This window comes from Chiloscyllium punctatum, chromosome 22 (assembly GCF_047496795.1).
Source record: "Chiloscyllium punctatum isolate Juve2018m chromosome 22, sChiPun1.3, whole genome shotgun sequence".
Classification (NCBI taxonomy): Eukaryota; Metazoa; Chordata; class Chondrichthyes; order Orectolobiformes; family Hemiscylliidae; genus Chiloscyllium; species Chiloscyllium punctatum.
The window spans coordinates 54,392,469-54,411,817 of record NC_092760.1 but is presented as its reverse complement, the minus strand read 5'-3'; the positions used below and the strand labels follow the sequence as shown (position 1 = coordinate 54,411,817).

The following is a 19,349-nucleotide window of genomic DNA, read 5'->3' as shown; positions in this document are numbered from 1 at the left end:
CCTTCTGACCAAAGTGTAATAGTTTACAACTCACTGCCCTAAAATTGATCTTCCACATGCCAGATGTCTGCACATTCCACCAATCTCCCCATGTTCTTCTGTAGTTGAAAGTAACTCTTCTCACATTTCACCAGTTTTCTGTAATTTTTGAATTTTGAATCTGTGTCCTATACACTCAAGTCTATGTTATTAAGTGTAATATCATCATGGGACTTAAAATTATGTCTTGAACTGGGAGAGTTGACATTAACGAGAGTGCCTATTTTCAACTAACTCCCCACAGCAGGTATAGGTTCATCTTTACAAGATTCACAGAATTTATTAAGTTGTTTACAGTACTTATAAAAATGTGTAATTTAACCGAGGCAGTTAGTAAACAGTCTGTTAATGTTGCAACACCAGTTCATCACTATGGCATTGCCACTAGATGTGATCTTCTGGCAGAAGTCTACTCATTCTTCTTGATGCATGTCTGGTTGCTAAAAGTTGGTATTTTAAACACTCACTAACCATTACATCTGTGTATAGTTATTGATTGTCCTGAACACTGGTTAGGCCACTGCGTGGTCAGTCTCTGATTAGGTGGTGTGTGGTTAATAATTGACTTGTTTTTACAGATAATGAAGGTGCCATCTTGTGGTGTAGTGGTATCCCACCTGCTCCAGAAGTTTGCATAACATCTCTGAACAGGTTGATTAGAAAAATAGGTAATAAAAAAAATTAAGAGTCATGACATCTTACTGATGCACTTTCCTGTCACTTCCTGAAGTTTCAGGTATTCCTAGGATCCTCCTTCATTAAACCCTTTTTTATTACTTTAATAAATCCTTATGCCTGTCAGTGAGATATCTAAGTTCCTCGAGATCATTTATTTCCTATTTGTTTGGTATAAGAAGGCGTGTGTTTTCACTTCATACTTATTGATAATTGTGTGCATCATCTCAAATTTATGCATTGGCGTATAGCTATCCTGTAGAGAATTCATTAGCCTAGACACCCATTAATGTGCTTTTATTAAAGCAACTACCTGCTTATGGGCGTTTTTTAATAGTGGCTCTTGATGCTTGCAATGGAAGAATCTTTAAAATAGTAAAATAAAGTGGCAAAGTGGCATACAACTTTCAACTAATATGAAAATCACAGAATTGCTTCAATATAAAGTTTACAGTAAAGATGACGTATTTTCATTTTCCTTTTGCTTGGACCTCAATGGAGGGTGATGCTTTAGATCAAACAAACTGTGTAAAGAGATGGCTGGAATTTTAAGTATGGGAACATTGTGAGTTGTATACACTGCTGGAACAGTAAGAGCTGAAGCAGACAGGATGGAGCCTATGGATTCTGAACTCATCGACAATTGTTTGACAACAAAGTTTTGATTGGCTTCTGACCAAGTGACTATGCCTTGCGTGAGGTCAATGCGGCAAGACAAACATCCAGCCTGCAAATGAAAGTATCAAAACAATCCCTTTCCTGAATAGAAGACGAGCAGGACACTCGGGCTTAATAGAGATACATGAGGAACCAGTTAGACAAAGTAATGAGACGTTAACGTCAGTACTGATTGAGGTACAGTTAAAGCAGTTTGAACATGGTGAAAGAATAAAGAAGTTAGAGGTGGAATTCTAAGTGCAGTGACAAACAAGGAGGAGAATAAAGAATGAACTCATCCAGATGCCTTTTAAATGTATTTGTACTGGACTCTACCACTTCCCTGGCAGTTCATTCTATGCATGCACCACCTTCTGTGTGAAAAAGTTGTCCTCTAGATTCATTTAAATCTTTCCCCTCTCACCTTAAACCCATGCCCTCTAGTTTTGCTCTGTCCCACCCCTGGGATAAGACCTTGTCTATTTAATATTGAGAGTGTGTTGCTGGAAAAGCACAGCAGGTCAGGCAGCATCCGAGCAGCAGAAAAATCAACGTTTCGGGTCGGAGCCCTTCATCAGCCCTCATCATTCCTGATGAAGGGTTTCAGTCCGAAACGTCAATTTTCCTGCTCCTTGGATGCTGCCTGACCTGCTGAGCTTTTCCAGCAACACACTCTTAACTCTGATCTCCAGCATCTGCAGACCTCACTGTCCACCTTGTCTATTTACCATATTCATGCCCCTCATGGTTTTATAGACCTCTATAAGGTCACCCCTCAGCATCCAACACCCCAGGGAAAATAGTCCCATTCTTGTCAGCCTCACCGTATAGCTCAAATCCTCCAACTCTGGCAACATCCTTGTAAATCTTTTCTGAACCCTTTCGAGTTTCACAATGTCCTTTTTATAGTAGGGAGACCAGAATTGCATGAAGTATTCCAAAAGTGACCTAACCAATGTCCTGTACAGCTGCAACATGACCTCCCAATTCCCATACACAATGCACCGACCATTAAAGGCAGGCATAGCAAATGCTTTCTTCACGATTATGTCTACCCAAGACTTCACTTTCAGGGAACTATGAGCCTGCACTCCAAGGTCTCTTTGTTCAGCAACACTCCCTATGACCTTACCATTAGGTGTATAAGTCCTGCTAAGACCTGCTTTCCCAAAACACAGCACCCGCATTTATCTGAATTAAAGTCCATCTACCACTTCTCAGCCCATTGGCCCATCTGGTCAAGATCCTGTTGTAATCTGAGGTAACCCTCTTCGCTGTCCACTACACCTCCGATTTTGGTGTCATCTGCAAACTTACTACCTGTACCTCTTATGCTTGCATCCAAATCATTAGTGTAAATGACAAAAAGTAGAGGACCCAGTACCGATCCTTGTGGCACTCCACTGGTCACAGGCCTCCAGTCTGAAAAACAACCCTCCACCACCACCCTCTGTCTTCTATCTTTGATCCAGTTCTGTATCCAAATGGTTAGTTCTTCCTGTATTCCATGAGGTCTAACCTTGCTAATCAGTCTCCCATGGGGAACCTTGTTGAACACCTTACTGAAATCCATATAGATCACATCTACCACTCTGCCCTCATCAATCCTCTTCATTACTTGCTCAAAAAACTCAATCAAGTTTGTGAGACATGATTTCCCGTGCACAAAGCCATGTTGACTATCCCTAATCAGTCCTTGCCTTTCCAAATACAGGTACATCCTGTCCCTCAGGAATCCCTGATGTCAGGCCCATTGATCTATAGTTCCCTGGCTTGTCCTTACCACCCTTCTTAAACAGTGGCACCACGTTAGCCAACCTCCAGTCTTCCGGCACCTCACCCGTGACTATTGGTGGTCCTGGGGATTTATCCACCTTTACCCGTTTCAAGACATCCAACACTTCCTCCTCTGTAATATGGGCATTTTGCAAGATGTCACCATCTATTTCCCTACAGTCTATATCTTCCATATCATTTTCTACAGTAAATACAGATGCAAAATACTCATTTAGTATCTCCCCCATTTTCTGCAGCTCCACACAAAGGCCGTCTTGTTGATCTTTGAGGGGCCGTAATCTCTCCTTAGTTACTCTTTTGTCCTTAATGTATTTATAAAAACTCTTTCGATTCTCCTTAATTCTATTTACCAAAGCGATCTCATGCCCCCTTTTTGCACTCCTGATTTCCCTCTTAAGTATACTCCCACTGCCTTTATACTCTTCTAAGGATTCACTCAATCTATCCTTTACATATGCTTCCTTCTTTTTCTTAACCAAGCCCTCAATTCCTTTAGTTATCCAGCATTCCTTATACCTACCAGCCTTTCCTTTCACCCAACAGGAATATACTTTGTCTGGAATCTCGTTATCTCATTTCTGAAGGCTTCCCATTTTCCAGCTGTCCCTTTACCTGCAAACATTTGCCCCCAGTCAGCTTACGAAAGTTCTTGCCTAATACTGTCAAATTTGGCCTTTATTAAATTAAACTCCATTACTAAATTAAACTCCATCTGCCACTGCTTGGTCCATTGGTCCATCTGATCAAATTCCTATTGTATCCGTGGTAATATTCTTCACTGTCCACTACGCCTCCAATTTTGATGTTATCTACAAACTTACTAACCATATATCCTATGTTCACATCTAAATCATTTATATAAATGACGAAAAGCAGGGGAGCCAGCACTGATCCTTGTAGCGCATGGAGAAAAGAAAGAAAATTAATTTAATTTGAAATATTGTAGCAGCCAAAGAAGGCAAAGAAGGGTCTGATCGTGAAAATTCTAGACAGGACCTAATGTTCAGTAAACAAATATTCAAGTTGATACAGTCTGTAACAAAGTTTGAGGTAAAGGACATGGTGGCTTTGTAAAACTGATGAGACCAATGAGTTGGCTAGAGGAAAACTGGATATTGCTTATGCATGAGGTACCAATGTTGGACTGGGGTAGATAAGGTAAGCAGTCACATGACTCCAGGTTATAATCCAACAGGTTTATTTGAAATCACAAGCTTTCAGAGCGCTGCTCCTTCATCAGGTGAGGTGAAAAGAGCATACAGGTGCAGAATTTATGGCAGAGAGATCAAAAGAACAGACAAATTGTGTGAGTGAAGTGTTGACAGGTTGAATAACAAGTCTCTGCAGGTGATCAAATGTGTCAGACGGTGTGAGTAAAGTGTCAACAGCTGAATAGCAAGTGAAGGGATGACCTGTAATCCAATGAATTGTAGCAGGGAGATGATTGCAAAAAGTAAAAAATAAGGTAGTGCTGAAAAAGCACCAAATGGCTACTCACTTGTTCTTCTGTTGACACTTTACTCACATCATCTGATACTTTTGATCATCCGCAGAGACTTAAGATTCAGCCTGTTGACACTCCACTCACACCATTTGAATGATCTTTTGATCTCTCTGCCTTTCAATTCTGTGCTTGTGTGCCTCTCTTCACTCCACATGACGAAGGAGCAGTGGTCCAAAAGCTTGTGAATGCTTATGCAGAGCAGTACATGAATTTTGTGCTTCACTGTCAGAGGTGGTTTCTCGGGATTATGATCCTATCAAGAAAACAATTCTGGGGTATTGAAAAGTTAGTCCCTGAATGATACAGGCAAAAGTTTTGAAACTTGAGGAGAACCTATGTTGAATTTGCAAAGGTTAAGCAAAGTAATTTTGGTAGTTGAGTAAAAGCATCAGGCATTGAAAGCACATATGAAGCTTCCAGAAAGATCCTTTTCTTGGAAAAAGTGAAAAACATTCTGTTTATTTGAATAAGAAGCCTAAGGGTTGCATGTGTTAGAAAGCAGCAGTTACAAGCATAATACTTGAAATCTGATGAATGTTTTTAACCTGAATTTATCAGTCAGGTAGTTTATTGAGGACTTTGGATGGTTTCACTAAATTGTTTCACATTTAATATGAGAATGCAGGAATTTTATTTCCAGCACACTACCTCAGTGCCAGGAGCCAAGGTTCTGAGCCAGGAGGCCAAGGGTCAAGTGCCACCTGTTCCAGAAATGTACAAAAACAGCTCTGACTAGGTTGGTGAAAAATATCTTGAGTGCAAGATAGTGCCAAAACGTGACGAGCCTCCGGAAAGCTTTATCACAGAAGTGGTTGAGGACAAAATATTGCATATTTTCAAGAGGAGTTTGACTTATTTCTTGGAGCTGACGGTATCAAAGGAAAAGTGAGAACAGAAGACTGAATTTGTGAATTAGCCATGATCATAATGAATGGGGGAGCATGGTCAAAGGGCTGAATGGCCCACTTTTACTCCTGTTTCTATGTTTCTGTGAATTGCTAATTTGGGATAATCATTCCAAAGTGGATCTAGTCAACCTTCACAGCATTTGTTCCAACTGTTAAATAATAAAGGTGTAGCTTACACTGGCATGAAGATAGATGGAGTGTTATTTTATGTGCCACAATCAGGGACATACTAATGATATCATCATTGTATTATAGCACATGAATGGACGGTATAAAGATCACAAACTCCATTTTATCTTGGGTCATTTGAAGCATGGTACTCATTGTTGACAAAAAGCATTGTATTAGCACAAATATAAAAGAGACGTAAGGGGCAACATTTTCACGCAGAGAGTGATGCGTGTATGGAATGAGCTGCCAGAGGAAGTTGTGGAGGCTGGTACAATTGCAACATTTAAAAGGCATCTGGATGGTACATGAGTAGGAAGGCTTTGGAAGTATGGGCCGGGTGTTGGCAAGTGGGACTAGATTAGGTTGGGATATCTGGTCGGCATGGATGAGTTGGACTGTAGGGTCTGTTTCTCTGCTGTAAATCTCTATGAGTCTAAACACTTCAATGTCTTTGAATTCAATGCTTATGCACAACAGTCAGCTGTAATAAATATTCTGTAGAATATTTTTACCACATTATCCACACCTAGTTCTCATCTTAAGAAAGATAATATAAACATTTCCTGCAGGTTAAGGAGCACCTCTGTCAATGCCTACGCACATTGTGGCACATCTCACTTGTTAGCTGAACACGCAAAGAGTCCGTCGCATGTTATAGTAATGCCCTGCACAGAGTGTGATTAAACAGGAAATAATGGGTTAAATCAATTGAAAAGTTTTGATTACTTGATCACTATATGTAACTAAATGTAAGCTAAATGTTGACAAATCAAAACAATTCGACATAGATCAGCAATGGTCTTTGTACTGACCCACTGGGAACTTTATTGTACACGTTCCCTCATTCCAAAAACAAACAGTCACGAATTTTCTGTTTCTTGCTACTGAGCCTTTGCTCCTGTGCTGCCACTGTAACCTTTATTTGGTCATAAGTACTGATTGTAATCTCTGCTTAATATGTTTTGAAATTGTTAAATATTAAAAGTATTTAAATAAAACTGAATTATTTAATTGCACTTCCAGCAAATTAGACCTTTCCACCCCCGACCTATTCTTGGCAGTGTCGATTACCACAGTTTTGCACTCAGCCTTCAACTTCATAGCAATGTTGAGAAACTGTTTAGCCTGACTGTATCAGGATTAGCTTTCATATTACTACGCCAGGGCGAGCAGCAGGAAGCAGAAATCCAGCAGAGACGGTTATTGTTTCTACAGTGAATGAGGATTGTGTCCACCTTGTAAACATTTGCTGAAATGAAGGAAAGTAAATATCGGTAAGAGTAATTTCAGTGAGCTTTTATGCATTCACTTTACTTTTGTCCCACTGGCTGAGAACTGTTGCTGTATTGTCTACGGTACAGACAGGAACATACAGATTGGGTGATGTGTTTTATAACAACTGGGTACAGTTTCAAAGATAGTTGCTTTGTTTCGACTGCAGTAATTTTGTTTCTGAACTGTAATGTGTGAATTTGTTAAGAGCAGTAGACAGAGAAATTTCTGGGATGCATTGAAGCTTTAAATGGATCAAAGTGAGCTTTTGATGAATTGAATTAGAATGGCTCTCGTGCACTGGGTCGGAATGGTTCTCGTGCTCTGGGTCAGAATGGCTCTTGTGCTCTGGGTTGGAATGCCTCTCATGCACTGGGTTGGAATGGCTCTCGTGCTCTCAGTCACAATGGCTTTCTGGTTCTGGGTTGGAGCGGCTCTTGTGCACTGGATTGGAATGGCTCTCGTGCTCTGCGTCGGAATGGTTCTCGTGCTCTGGGTTGGAATGGCTCTTGTGCTCTGGGTAAAAATGGCTCTCGTGCACTGGGTCAGAATGGCTCTCTGGTTTTGGTTTGGAATCGTTCTTGAGAACTGGGTTGGAATGGATCTCATGCTCTGGGTTGGAATGGTTCTTGTGCTCTGGGTTGGAATGGTTCTTGTGCTCTCAGTCGGAATGGTTCTTGTGCTCTGGGTCAGAATGGTTCTCACGCTCTGGATCAGAATGGCTCTCATGCTCTGGGTTGGAGTGGCTCTCGTGCTCTGGGTCGGAATGGTTCTCGTGCTCTGGGTCGGAATAGTTCTCATGCTGTCGGTCGGAATGGTTCTCATCTCTGGGTTGGAATGACTCTCGTGCTCTAGGTCGGAATGGCTCTCATGCACTGGATTGGACTGGCTATCGTGCTCTGGGTCGGAATGGCTCTCGTGCACTTAGTTGGAATGGCCTTCGTTCTCTGAATTGGAATGGCTCTCCGGTTTTGGGTCAGAATGGTTCTCGTGCTCTGGGTCATAATGGCTCTCATGCACTGGTTCGGAATGGCTCTCGTGCTCTCGGTTGGAATGGCTCTCGTGCTGTGGGTTGGAATGGCTCTCGTGCACTGGGTTTGAATGGCTTTTGCATTCTGGGTTGGATTGGCTCTCGTGCTCTCGGTTGGAATGGCTCTTGTGCTTTGGGTCGGAATGGCTCTCGTGCTCTCGATCGGAATGGCTCTCGTGCTCTAGGTCGGAATGGTTCTTGTGCACTGGGTCATTATGGCGTTTATGCTCTGGGTCGAAATGGTTCTCGTGCTCTGGGTTGGAATGGTTCTCGTGCTCTGGGTCAGAATGGTTCTTGTACACTGGGTTGGAATGGTTCTCATGCTCTGGGTCGGAATAGCTCTCGTGCACTGGGTTGGAATGGTTCTCGTGCTCTGAGTCAGAATGGCTCTCTGGTTCTGGTTCGGAATGGCTCTCTGGTTCTAGGTCGGAGTGGCTCTTGTGCACTGGGTCGGAATAGCTCTCATGCTCTGGGTCGGAATGGCGCTCATGCACTGGGTCAGAATGGTTCTCATGGTCTGGGTACCAGAATGGCTCTCGTGCCCTGGGTCGGAATGGTTCTCGTGCTCTGGGTTGGAATGTCTCTAGTGCTCTAGGTCGGAATGTCTCTCAGGCTCTAGGTCAGAATTGTTCTCGTGCTCTGGGTTGGAATGGTTCTCATGCTCTGCATTGGAATGGCTCTCGTGCTCTGGGTCAGAATGGCTCTCGTGCACTGAGTCAGAATGGCTCTCGTGCACTGAGTCAGAATGGCTCTCATGCACTGGGTTGGAATGGCTCTCGTGCACTGGGTTGGAATGGGTCTCTGGTTCTCGGTCGGAATGGTTCTCGTGTTCTGGGTTGGAATAGCTCTCATGCACTGGGTTGGAATGGCTCTCTGGTTTTGAGTCTGAATGGCTCTCGTGCTCCGGGTCGGAATGGCTCTCTGGTTCTGGGTTGGAATGGCTCTTGTGCACTTGGTCGGAATGGCTCTCATGCTCTGGGTCAGAATGGCTCTAGTGCACTGGGTTGGAATGGCTCTCAAGTTCCAGTTCAGAAGGGTTCTCGTGCACTGGATCAGAAGGGTTCTCGTGCTCTGGATCAGAATGGTTCTCGTGCACTTAGTTGGAATGGCTTTTGTGCTCTGAATCGGAATGGCTCTCCGGTTCTGGATCAGAATGGTTCTCGTGCTCTGGGTCGGAATGGCTCTTGTGCTCTGGATCAGAATGGCTCTCGTGCTCTGGATCAGAATGGTTCTCATGCTCTGGGTCGGAATGGCTCTTATGCTCTGGGTCGGAATGGCTTTTGGGCTCTGGGTCGGAATGGCTTTTGGACTCTGGGTCGAAATGGCGCTCGTGCACTGGGTCGGAATTGTTCTCGTGCACTGGGTCGGAATACCACTCGTGCTCTAGGTCGGAATTGTTCTTGTGCACTGGTTCAGAATGGCTCTCGTGCTCTAGGTCAGATTAGCTCTCATGCACTGGGTCGGAATAGCACTTGTGCACTGGTTCGGAATGGCTCTCGTGTTCTGGGTCGGAATGGTTCACATGCGCTGGGTCGGAATGGTTCTCGTGCACTGAGTCGGAATGGTTCTCGTGCACTTAGTTGGAATGGCTTTCGTGCTCTGAATAGGAATGGCTCTCTGGTTCTGGGTCGGAATGGCTCTCGTGCACTAGGTTGGAATGGCTTTTGTATTTTGGGTTGGATTGGCTCTCGTGCTCTCGGTCGGAATGGCTCTCGTGCTCTGGGTCGGAATGGCTCTCGTGCTCTCGATCGGAATGGCTTTCGTGCTCTAGGTCAGAATGGTTCTTGTGCACTGGGTCATTATGGCGTTTATGCTCTGGGTTGGAATGGTTCTCGTGCTCTGGGTCGGAATGGTTCTTGTGCTCTGGGTCAGAATGGTTCTCACGCTCTGGATCGGAATGGCTCTCATGCTCTGGGTCGGAGTGGCTCTCGTGCTCTGGGTCGGAATAGTTCTCGTGCTCTGGGTCGGAATAGTTCTCATGCTGTCGGTCGGAATGGTTCTCATCTCTGGGTTGGAATGACTCTCGTGCTCTAGGTCGGAATGGCTCTCATGCACTGGGTTGGACTGGCTCTCGTGCTCTGGGTCAAAATGGTTCTCGTGCACTCAGTTGGAATGGCTTTTGTGCTCTGAATCAGAATGGCTCTCCGGTTCTGGATTAGAATGGTTCTCGTGCTCTGGGTCGGAATGGTTCTCGTGCACTTAGTTGGAATGGCTTTCGTGCTCTGAATCGGAATGGCTCTCCGGTTCTGGGTTGGAATGGTTCTCGTGCTCTTGCTCATAATGGTTCTCATGCTGTGGGTTGGAATGGCTCTTGTGCTCTGGGTCGGAATGGCTCTCGTGCTCTGGGTCGGAATGGCTTTTGGGCTCTGGGTCGAAATGGCGCTTGTGCACTGGGTCGGAACTGTTCTCGTGCACTGGGTCGGAATGGTTATCGTGCACTTAGTTGGAATGGCTTTCGTGCTCTGAATCGGAATGGCTCTCCAGTTCTGCGTCAGAATGGTTCTCGTGCTCTGGGTTGGAATGGCTCTTGTGCACTAGGTTGGAATGGCTTTTGTATTTTGGGTCGGATTGGCTCTCGTGCTCTGGGTCGGAATGGCTCTCGTGCTCTCGATCGGAATGGCTTTCGTGCTCTAGGTCGGAATGGTTCTTGTGCACTGGCTCATTATGGCGTTTATGCTCTGGGTCAGAATGGTTCTCGTGCTCTGGGTCGGAATGGCTCTCGTGCTCTGGGTCAGAATGACTCTCGTGCTCTGGGTCAGAATGGTTCTCGTGCTCTGGGTCGGAATAGCTCTCGTGCTCTGGGTCAGAATGACTGTCGTGTTCTGGGTCAGAATGGTTCTTGTGCTCTGGATCGGAATGGCTCTCATGCACTGGGTTGGAAAGACTCTCGTGCTCTGGGTCAGAATGGGTCTCTGGTTCTCGGTCGGAATGGTTCTCGTGCTCTAGGTTGGAATGGCTCTCGTGCACTGGGTTGGAATAGCTCTCATGCACTGGGTTGGAATGGCTCTTGTGCACTGGGTTGGAATGGTTCTCGTGCACTGTGTCAGAATGGTTCTCATGCGCTGGGTCGGAATGGCTCTCATGCTCGGGATCGGAATGGCTCCTGTGCTCTGGATCAGAATGGCTCTCGTGCTCTGGATCAGAATGGCTGTCGTGCTCTGGGTCGGAATGGCTCTCGTGCTTGGGTCGGAATGGCTCTCGTACTCTGGATCAGAATGGCTCTCGTGCTCTGGGTCAGAATGGCTCTCTGGTTCTGGGTCGGAATGGCTCTCGTGCACCGGGTCAGAATGGCTCTCGTGCACTGGGTCGGAATGGTTCTCATGCACTTAGTTGGAATGGCTTTCATGCTCTGAATCGGAATGGCTCTCCAGTTCTGGGTCAGAATGGTTCTCGTGCTCTGGGTTGGAATGGCTCTTGTGCACTAGGTTGGAATGGCTTTTGTATTTTGGGTCGGATTGGCTCTCGTGCTCTGGGTCGGAATGGCTCTCGTGCTCTGGGTCGGAATGGCTCTCGTGCTCTCGATCGGAATGGCTTTCGTGCTCTAGGTCGGAATGGTTCTTGTGCACTGGCTCATTATGGCGTTTATGCTCTGGGTCAGAATGGTTCTCGTGCTCTGGGTCGGAATGGCTCTCGTGCTCTGGGTCAGAATGACTCTCGTGCTCTGGGTCAGAATGGTTCTCGTGCTCTGGGTCGGAATAGCTCTCGTGCTCTGGGTCAGAATGACTGTCGTGTTCTGGGTCAGAATGGTTCTTGTGCTCTGGATCGGAATGGCTCTCATGCACTGGGTTGGAAAGACTCTCGTGCTCTGGGTCAGAATGGGTCTCTGGTTCTCGGTCGGAATGGTTCTCGTGCTCTAGGTTGGAATGGCTCTCGTGCACTGGGTTGGAATAGCTCTCATGCACTGGGTTGGAATGGCTCTTGTGCACTGGGTTGGAATGGTTCTCGTGCACTGTGTCAGAATGGTTCTCATGCGCTGGGTCGGAATGGCTCTCATGCTCGGGATCGGAATGGCTCCTGTGCTCTGGATCAGAATGGCTCTCGTGCTCTGGATCAGAATGGCTGTCGTGCTCTGGGTCGGAATGGCTCTCGTGCTTGGGTCGGAATGGCTCTCGTACTCTGGATCAGAATGGCTCTCGTGCTCTGGGTCAGAATGGCTCTCTGGTTCTGGGTCGGAATGGCTCTCGTGCACCGGGTCAGAATGGCTCTCGTGCACTGGGTCGGAATGGTTCTCATGCACTTAGTTGGAATGGCTTTCGTGCTCTGAATCGGAATGGCTCTCCAGTTCTGGGTCAGAATGGTTCTCGTGCTCTGGGTTGGAATGGCTCTTGTGCACTAGGTTGGAATGGCTTTTGTATTTTGGGTCGGATTGGCTCTCGTGCTCTGGGTCGGAATGGCTCTCGTGCTCTGGGTCGGAATGGCTCTCGTGCTCTCGATCGGAATGGCTTTCGTGCTCTAGGTCGGAATGGTTCTTGTGCACTGGCTCATTATGGCGTTTATGCTCTGGGTCAGAATGGTTCTCGTGCTCTGGGTCGGAATGGCTCTCGTGCACCGGGTCAGAATGGCTCTCGTGCTCGGGATCGGAATGGCTCTCGTGCACTGGGTCGGAATGGTTCTCGTGCACTTAGTTGGAATGGCTTTCGTGCTCTGAATCGGAATGGCTCTCCGGTTCAGGGTTGGAATGGTTCTCGTGCTCTTGCTCATAATGGTTCTCATGCACTGGGTTGGAATGGCTCTTGTCCTCTGGGTCGGAATGGCTCTCGTGCTCTGGGTCGGAATGGCTCTCGTGCACTGGGTCGGAATGACTCTCGTGCTCTGGGTCAGAATGGTTCTTGTGCACTGGGTCGGAATAGCTCTCGTGCACTGGGTCAGAATGGTTTTCGTGCTCTGGATCGGAATGGCTCCCATGCACTGGGTTGGAAAGACTCTCGTGCTCTGGGTCAGAATGGGAATCTGGTTCTCGGTCGAAATGGTTCTCGTGCTCTGGGTCGGAATGGCTCTCGTGCACTGGGTTGGAATGGCCTCGTGGTCCGGGTCGGAATGGCTCTCTGGTTCTGGGTTGGAATGGCTCTTGTGTGCTTGGTCAGAATTGCTCTCATGCTGTGGGTCAGAATAGCTCTCGTGCACTGGGTCAGAATGGTTCTTGTGCACCGGGTCAGAATGGTTCTCATGGTCTGGGTACCGGAATGGCTCTCGTGCTCTGGGTCGGAATAGCTCTCTGGTTCTGGGTCAGAGTGGGTCTTGTGCACTGGGTTGGAATGGCTGTCATGTTCTGGGTCGGAATGGTTCTCGTGCTCTGGGTCGGAATAGCTCTCATGCTCTGGGTCAGAATGACTGTCGTGTTCTGGGTCAGAATGGTTCTTGTGCTCTGGATCGGAATGACTCTCATGCACTGGGTTGGAAAGACTCTCGTGCTCTGGGTCAGAATGGGTCTCTGGTTCTCGGTCGGAATGGTTCTCGTGCTCTAGGTCGGAATGGTTCTTGTGCTCTAGGTTGGAATGGCTCTCGTGCACTGGGTTGGAATAGCTCTCATGCACTGGGTTGGAATGGCTCTCGTGCACTGGGTTGGAATAGCTCTCGTGCACTGTGTTGGAATGGCCTCGTGCTCCGGGTCGGAATGGCTCTCTGGTTCTGGGTTGGAATGGCTCTTGGGCTCTAGGTTGGAATTGTTCTCGTGCACTGGGTTGGAATGGCTCTTGTGCACTGGGTTGGAATGGCTCTCGTGCACTGGGTTGGAATGGCTCTTGTGCACTGGGTTGGAATGGCTCTCAAGTTCCAGTTCAGAATGGTTCTCTGGTTCTGGGTCAGAGTGGGTCTTGTGCACTGGGTTGGAATGGCTGTCATGTTCTGGGTCGGAATGGCTCTTGTGCACAGGGTCGGAATGGCTCTCATGCTCTGGGTCGGAATGGCTCTTGTGCTCTAGGTTGGAATAGTTCTCGTGCACTGGGTTGGAATGGCTCTCGTGCTCTCGTTCAGAATGGCTCTCGTGCTCTTGGTCGGAATGGCTCTCATGCTCTGGGTTGGAATGGCTCTCGTGCTCATGGTCGGAATAGCTCTCATGCTCTGGGTCGGAATGGCGCTCGTTCACTGGGTCAGAATGGTTCTCATGGTCTGGGTTGGAATGTCTCTCGTGCTCCATGTCGGAATGTCTCTCGGGCTCTAGGTCGGAATTGTTCTTGTGCTCTGGGTCGGAATGGTTCTCATGCTCTAGGTCGGAATGGCTCTCGTGCTCTGGGTACCGGAATGGCTCTCGTGCTCTGGGTCGGAATGGCTCTCTGGTTCTGGGTCAGAGTGGGTCTTGTGCACTGGGTTGGAATGGCTGTCATGTTCTGGGTCGGAATGGCTCTTGTGCACGGGGTTGGAATGGCTGTCATGCTCTGGGTTGGAATGGATCTTGTGCCCTGGGTCAGAATGGTTCTCATGGTCCGGGTACCGGAATAGCTCTTGTGCTCTAGGTTGGAATAGTACTCGTGCCCTAGGTCGGAATGTCTCCCGTGCTCTGGATCAGAATGGCTCTCGTGCTCTGGATCAGAATGGTACTCGTGCACTTAGTTGGAATGGCTTTTGTGCTCTGAATCGGAATGGCTCTCCAGTTCTGGATCAGAATGGTTCTCGTGCTCTGGGTCGGAATGGCTCTCGTGCTCTGGGTCGGAATGGCTCTCGTGCTCTGGATCAGAATGGCTCTCGTGCTCTGGGTCGGAATGGCTCTTGTGCACGGGTTCAGAATGGTTCTCGTGCTCTAGGTCAGAATGGCTCTCGTGCTCTGGGTCAGAATGGCTCTCGTGCACGGGGTCGGAATGGTTCTCGTGCTCTGGCACAGAATGTCTCTCGTGCTCTCGGTCGGAATGGCTCTCGTGCTTTGGGTCAGAATGGCTCTCGTGCGCAGAATCGGAATGGCTCTGGGTTATAATGGTTCTCGTGCTCTGGGTTGGAATGGTTCTCGTGCACTGGGTCAGAATGGTTTTCGTGCTCTGAGTGGGAATGGCTCCCGTGCTCTGGGTCGGAATAGTGCTCGTGCACTGGGTCGGAATGGCTCTCGTGCACAGGATTGGAATGGCTCTCGTGCTCTGGGTCAGAATGGTTCTTGTGCACTGGGTCAGAATGGCTCTCATGCTCTCGGCTGGAATGGCTCTCGTGCTATGGGTCGGAATGACTCTCATGCACTGGGTTGGAATGGTTCTCGTGCTCTCGGTCAGAATGATTCTCGTGTCTGGCTTGGAATGGCTCTCATGCTCTGGTTTATAATGGTACTCGTGCTCTTGTTCGGAATGGGTCTTGTGCTCTGGGTTTGGATGATTTTCGTGCTCTTGGTCGGAATGGCTCTCGTTACTGGATCAGAATGGTTCTCGTGCTCTGGGTTGGAATGGCTCTCGTGCTCTGTGTCGGAATGGTTCTCGTACACTCGGTCGGAATGGTTCTCGTACACTCGGTCGGAATGGTTCTCGTACTCTGGGTCAGAATGGTTCTCGTACTCTCGGTCGGAATGCTTCTCGTGCTCTGGGTCAGAATGGCTTTCGTGCTCTGGGTCTGAATGGTTCTCGTGCTGTGGGTTGGAATGTCTCTCGTGCTCTCGGTCAGAATGACTCTCGTGCTCTGGGTTGGAATGGTTCTTGTGCATTGGGTCAGAATGGCTCTCGTGCTCTGGGTCAGAATGGTTCTCGTGCTCTCGGTCAGAATGGCTCTCGTGCTCTCGGTCGGAATGGTTCTTGTGCACAGGATTGGAATGGTTCTCGTGAACTGGGTCAGAATGGCTCTCATGCTCTCGGCTGGAATGGCTCTCGTGCTATGGGTCAGAATGACTCTCGTGCACTGGGTTGGAATGGCTCTCATGCTCTGGATCAGAATGGCTCTCGTGCTCTGGGTCGGAATGGCTCTCATGCTCTGGATCGGAATGGCTCTCATGCTCTGGATCAGAATGGCTCTCGTGCTCTGGGTCGGAATGGCTCTCATGCTCTGGGTCGGAATGGTTCTCATTCTCTGGGTCAGAATGGCTCTCGTGAACTGGGTCGGAATGGTTCTCGTGCTCTTGGTCGGAATGGTTCTTGTGCACAGGATTGGAATGGTTCTCGTGCACTGGGTCAGAATGGCTCTCATGCTCTCGGCTGGAATGACTCTCGTGCACTGGGTTGGAATGACTCTCATGCTCTGGGTCGGAATGTTCTCGTGACTGGGTTGGAATGGCTCTCGTGCTCTCGGTTGGAATGATTTTCGTGTCTGGGTCGGAATGGCTCTCGTTACTGGATCGGAACGGTTCTCGTGCTCTGGGTTGGAATGGCTCTTGTGCTCTGGTTCAGGATGATTTTCATGCTCTTGATCGGAATGGCTCTGATGCTGTGGGTCGGAATTGTTCTCGTGCTCTGGGTCAGAATGGCTCTCGTGCTCAGGGTTGCAATGGCTCTCGTGCTCTCGGTCGGAATGGTTCTCGTGCTCTGGGTTGGAATGGCTCTCGTGCCCTGGGTCGGAATGGTTTTCTGGTTCTGGGTCAGAATGGCTCTTGTTCACCGGGTTGGAATGACTCTCGTGCTCTTGGTCGGAATGGCTCTCGTGCTCTGGGTCAGAACGGCTCTCGTGCTCTGGGTCGGAATGGCCCTCGTGCACGTGGTCGGAATGGCTCTTGTGCTCTCGGTCGGAATGGCTCTCATGCTCTGGGTCGGAATGGCCCTCGTGCACGTGGTCGGAATGGCTCTTGTGCTCTCGGTCGGAATGGCTCTCATGCTCTGGGTCGGAATGGCTCTTGTCCTCTGGGTTGGAATAGCTCTCGTGCACGGGGTCAGAATGGTTCTCATGCACTGGGACGGAATGGCTCTCGTGCTCTCGGTCAGAATGGTTCTCATGCACTGGGACGGAATGGCTCTCGTGCTCTCGGTCGGAATGTTTTTCGTGCTGTGGGTCGGAATGGTTCTCGTGCTCTGGGTCGGAATGTTTTTCGTGCTGCGGGTTGGAATGGTTCTCGCGCTCTGGGTCGGAATGGCTCTTGTGCTCTCGGTCAGAATGGTTCTCATGCACTGGGACGGAATGGCTCTCGTGCTCTCGGTCGGAATGTTTTTCGTGCTGTGGGTCGGAATGGCTCTCGTGCTCTCGGTCGGAATGTTTTTCGTGCTGTGGGTCGGAATGGTTCTCGTGCTCTGGGTCGGAATGTTTTTCGTGCTGTGGGTTGGAATGGTTCTCGCGCTCTGGGTCGGAATGGCTCTTGTCCTCTGGGTTGAAATGACTCTCGTGCATGGAGTCGGAATGGTTCTCGTGCTCTGGGATGGAATGGCTCTCGTGCTCTTGGTCGGAATGGTTCTCGTGCTCTGGGTCGAAATGGCTCTCGTGCTTTCAGTCGGAATGGTTCTCATGATCTGGGTCGAAATGGCTCTCGTGCTTTCAGTCGGAATGGCTCTCGTGCTTTCAGTCGGAATGGCTCTCGTGCTCTGGGTCGGAATGGTTCTCGTGCTCTGGGTCAGAATAGTTCTCGTGCACTGGGTTGGAATGGTTCTTGTGCTCTCGGTCGGAATGTTCTCGTGCACTGGGTTGGAATGGTTCTGGTGCTCCAGGTTGGAATGGCTCTCGTGCTCTGGGTCGGAATGGTTCTCCTGCACTGGGTCAGAATGGCCCTCGTGCTCTGGGCCAGAATAGTTCTCGTGCACTGGGTCGGAATAGTTCTCGTGCTCTGGCTCGAAATGGTTCTCGTGCACTGGGTCGGAAACTTTCTCATGCACTGGGTTGGAATGGCTCTCGTGCTCTGGGTTGGAATGGTTCTCATGCACTGGGTCGGAATGGTTCTCGTGCACTGGGTTGGAATGGTTCTCGTGCACTGGGTCGGAATGGTTCTCGTGCACTGGGTCGGAATGGATCTCATGCACTGGGTTGGAATGGCTCTCGTGCTCTGGGTTGGAATGGTTCTCATGCACTGGGTCGGAATGGTTCTCGTGCACTGGGTTGGAATGGCTCTCGTGCTCTGGGTTGGAATGGCTCTCGTGCTCTGGGTCGGAATGGTTCTCATGCTCTGGGTTGGAATGTTTTTGTGCACTGCTTTGGAATGTTATTTTCTTGAAAATTGTTGTCCAACAAATTGTTGTGGTTGTGGATTTGGTTGGTCAATTTGCTTTCATAAAATACAAATGTTTATTCACTCATGGGGATAGTTGAGGTTGAAATGATCACTCCTGTTGACTAAAATGGGTGATGGTGGATCAGCTTTGCCAAGTATCATTTCTTTTGAAATTGCCTCTTTAATAGGTATTTGGTCTGAAACACCCATTTCACAACATCACAGAAGTTATCTGGATTAAAATCACAAACAAGTTGGTCACTCTTGATTGTTGCACATTCCTCTCACGGTATTTAACTACAAGCGGGAATAGGTAAGTTAGCCTCTTAAGCCTCCTCCACCATTCAATATAGTTATGGCTGATCTCATTTCAGTCTCAACTCCAGTTCCCTGCCCTCTTTCCATAACCCCTCAATCCATTAATAATAAATATCTGTCTTTCTCCTCCTTAAATTTACTCAGTGTCCTGGCATCCACCGCGCTCTGGAGTAGTGAATTCCCCAGATTATTTTAATAGAAGTAATTCCTCTTCATCTCTGCTTGAAATTTGAGACCCCTTTTCCTAAGTCTATGACTTTACATCCACTTTACATCTCCTTTGTCAATCTCATTCAACATTATACATACCTATTTTACACAAATGAAAGCTATTTCCAGTGTAAATGCTCTGTTCTGGATGTGAGGCTGAGTTGTTGTAGTTGAATGAGAAAGATAATAAGTTGTGCAATCCAACTCACAAAACTAGGGTCAGCCATTCTGTGAGTTTGCTGCCGTCGTGAATACTACCAAGTCTTCACTCATATTCAGTTATTGTATAACTAGGATGAATGTGCCATTACCTCACTAGAAAGATGTATCATCATCTTATAAAAGAACTTCAAAGTGACTAAGTTAAGTGAAAGAGCAGCTTCTATTTTCAAAGCATGTTCAAAACTGTAATGGAGTTACTATTGGTTACTTATTGATTCGATAATACAACCACATTTGAATAAATCTACATTTTAGGACAAGGAAAGAAACAAAAAGAAAACCACATAACTCAAACTGGTATGTTTAGAATAATTTTGAGTTCTTTTCCAAGCAAAAGAATGAGTATAAAATAATTTAGCCCCTAGCATTCGCACCAAGGTATATTGTTTCCTTTTTTTTCTTGATTCTGATTGGAAATGCACTTTTATTAGATAGACACTAAATTTATTTGTCTTCCCTTTCACCTGGCTGCATTAGAATCATTTGAGCAGAACAATGACTTTGATTAAGGGGCAG

General features: G+C 47.7%; 1 protein-coding gene across 3 annotated transcripts in view; it reads left to right on the top strand.

The window, feature by feature from the left end:
* Positions 1-19,349, top strand: part of tub (TUB bipartite transcription factor) — a 413,149-nt gene that overhangs the window by 177,305 nt on the left and 216,495 nt on the right. The window contains exon 1 of one of the 3 annotated variants that reach the window (XM_072592348.1): positions 6,918-7,025. The exons of the other annotated variants lie outside the window; for them this stretch is intronic. Within the exon in view, the coding sequence (XP_072448449.1) occupies positions 7,006-7,025 (20 nt within the window). The 5' untranslated portion in view covers positions 6,918-7,005. Of the gene's footprint in view, positions 1-6,917; positions 7,026-19,349 lie in introns of those variants that run through there. 3 annotated transcript variants of the gene reach the window in all.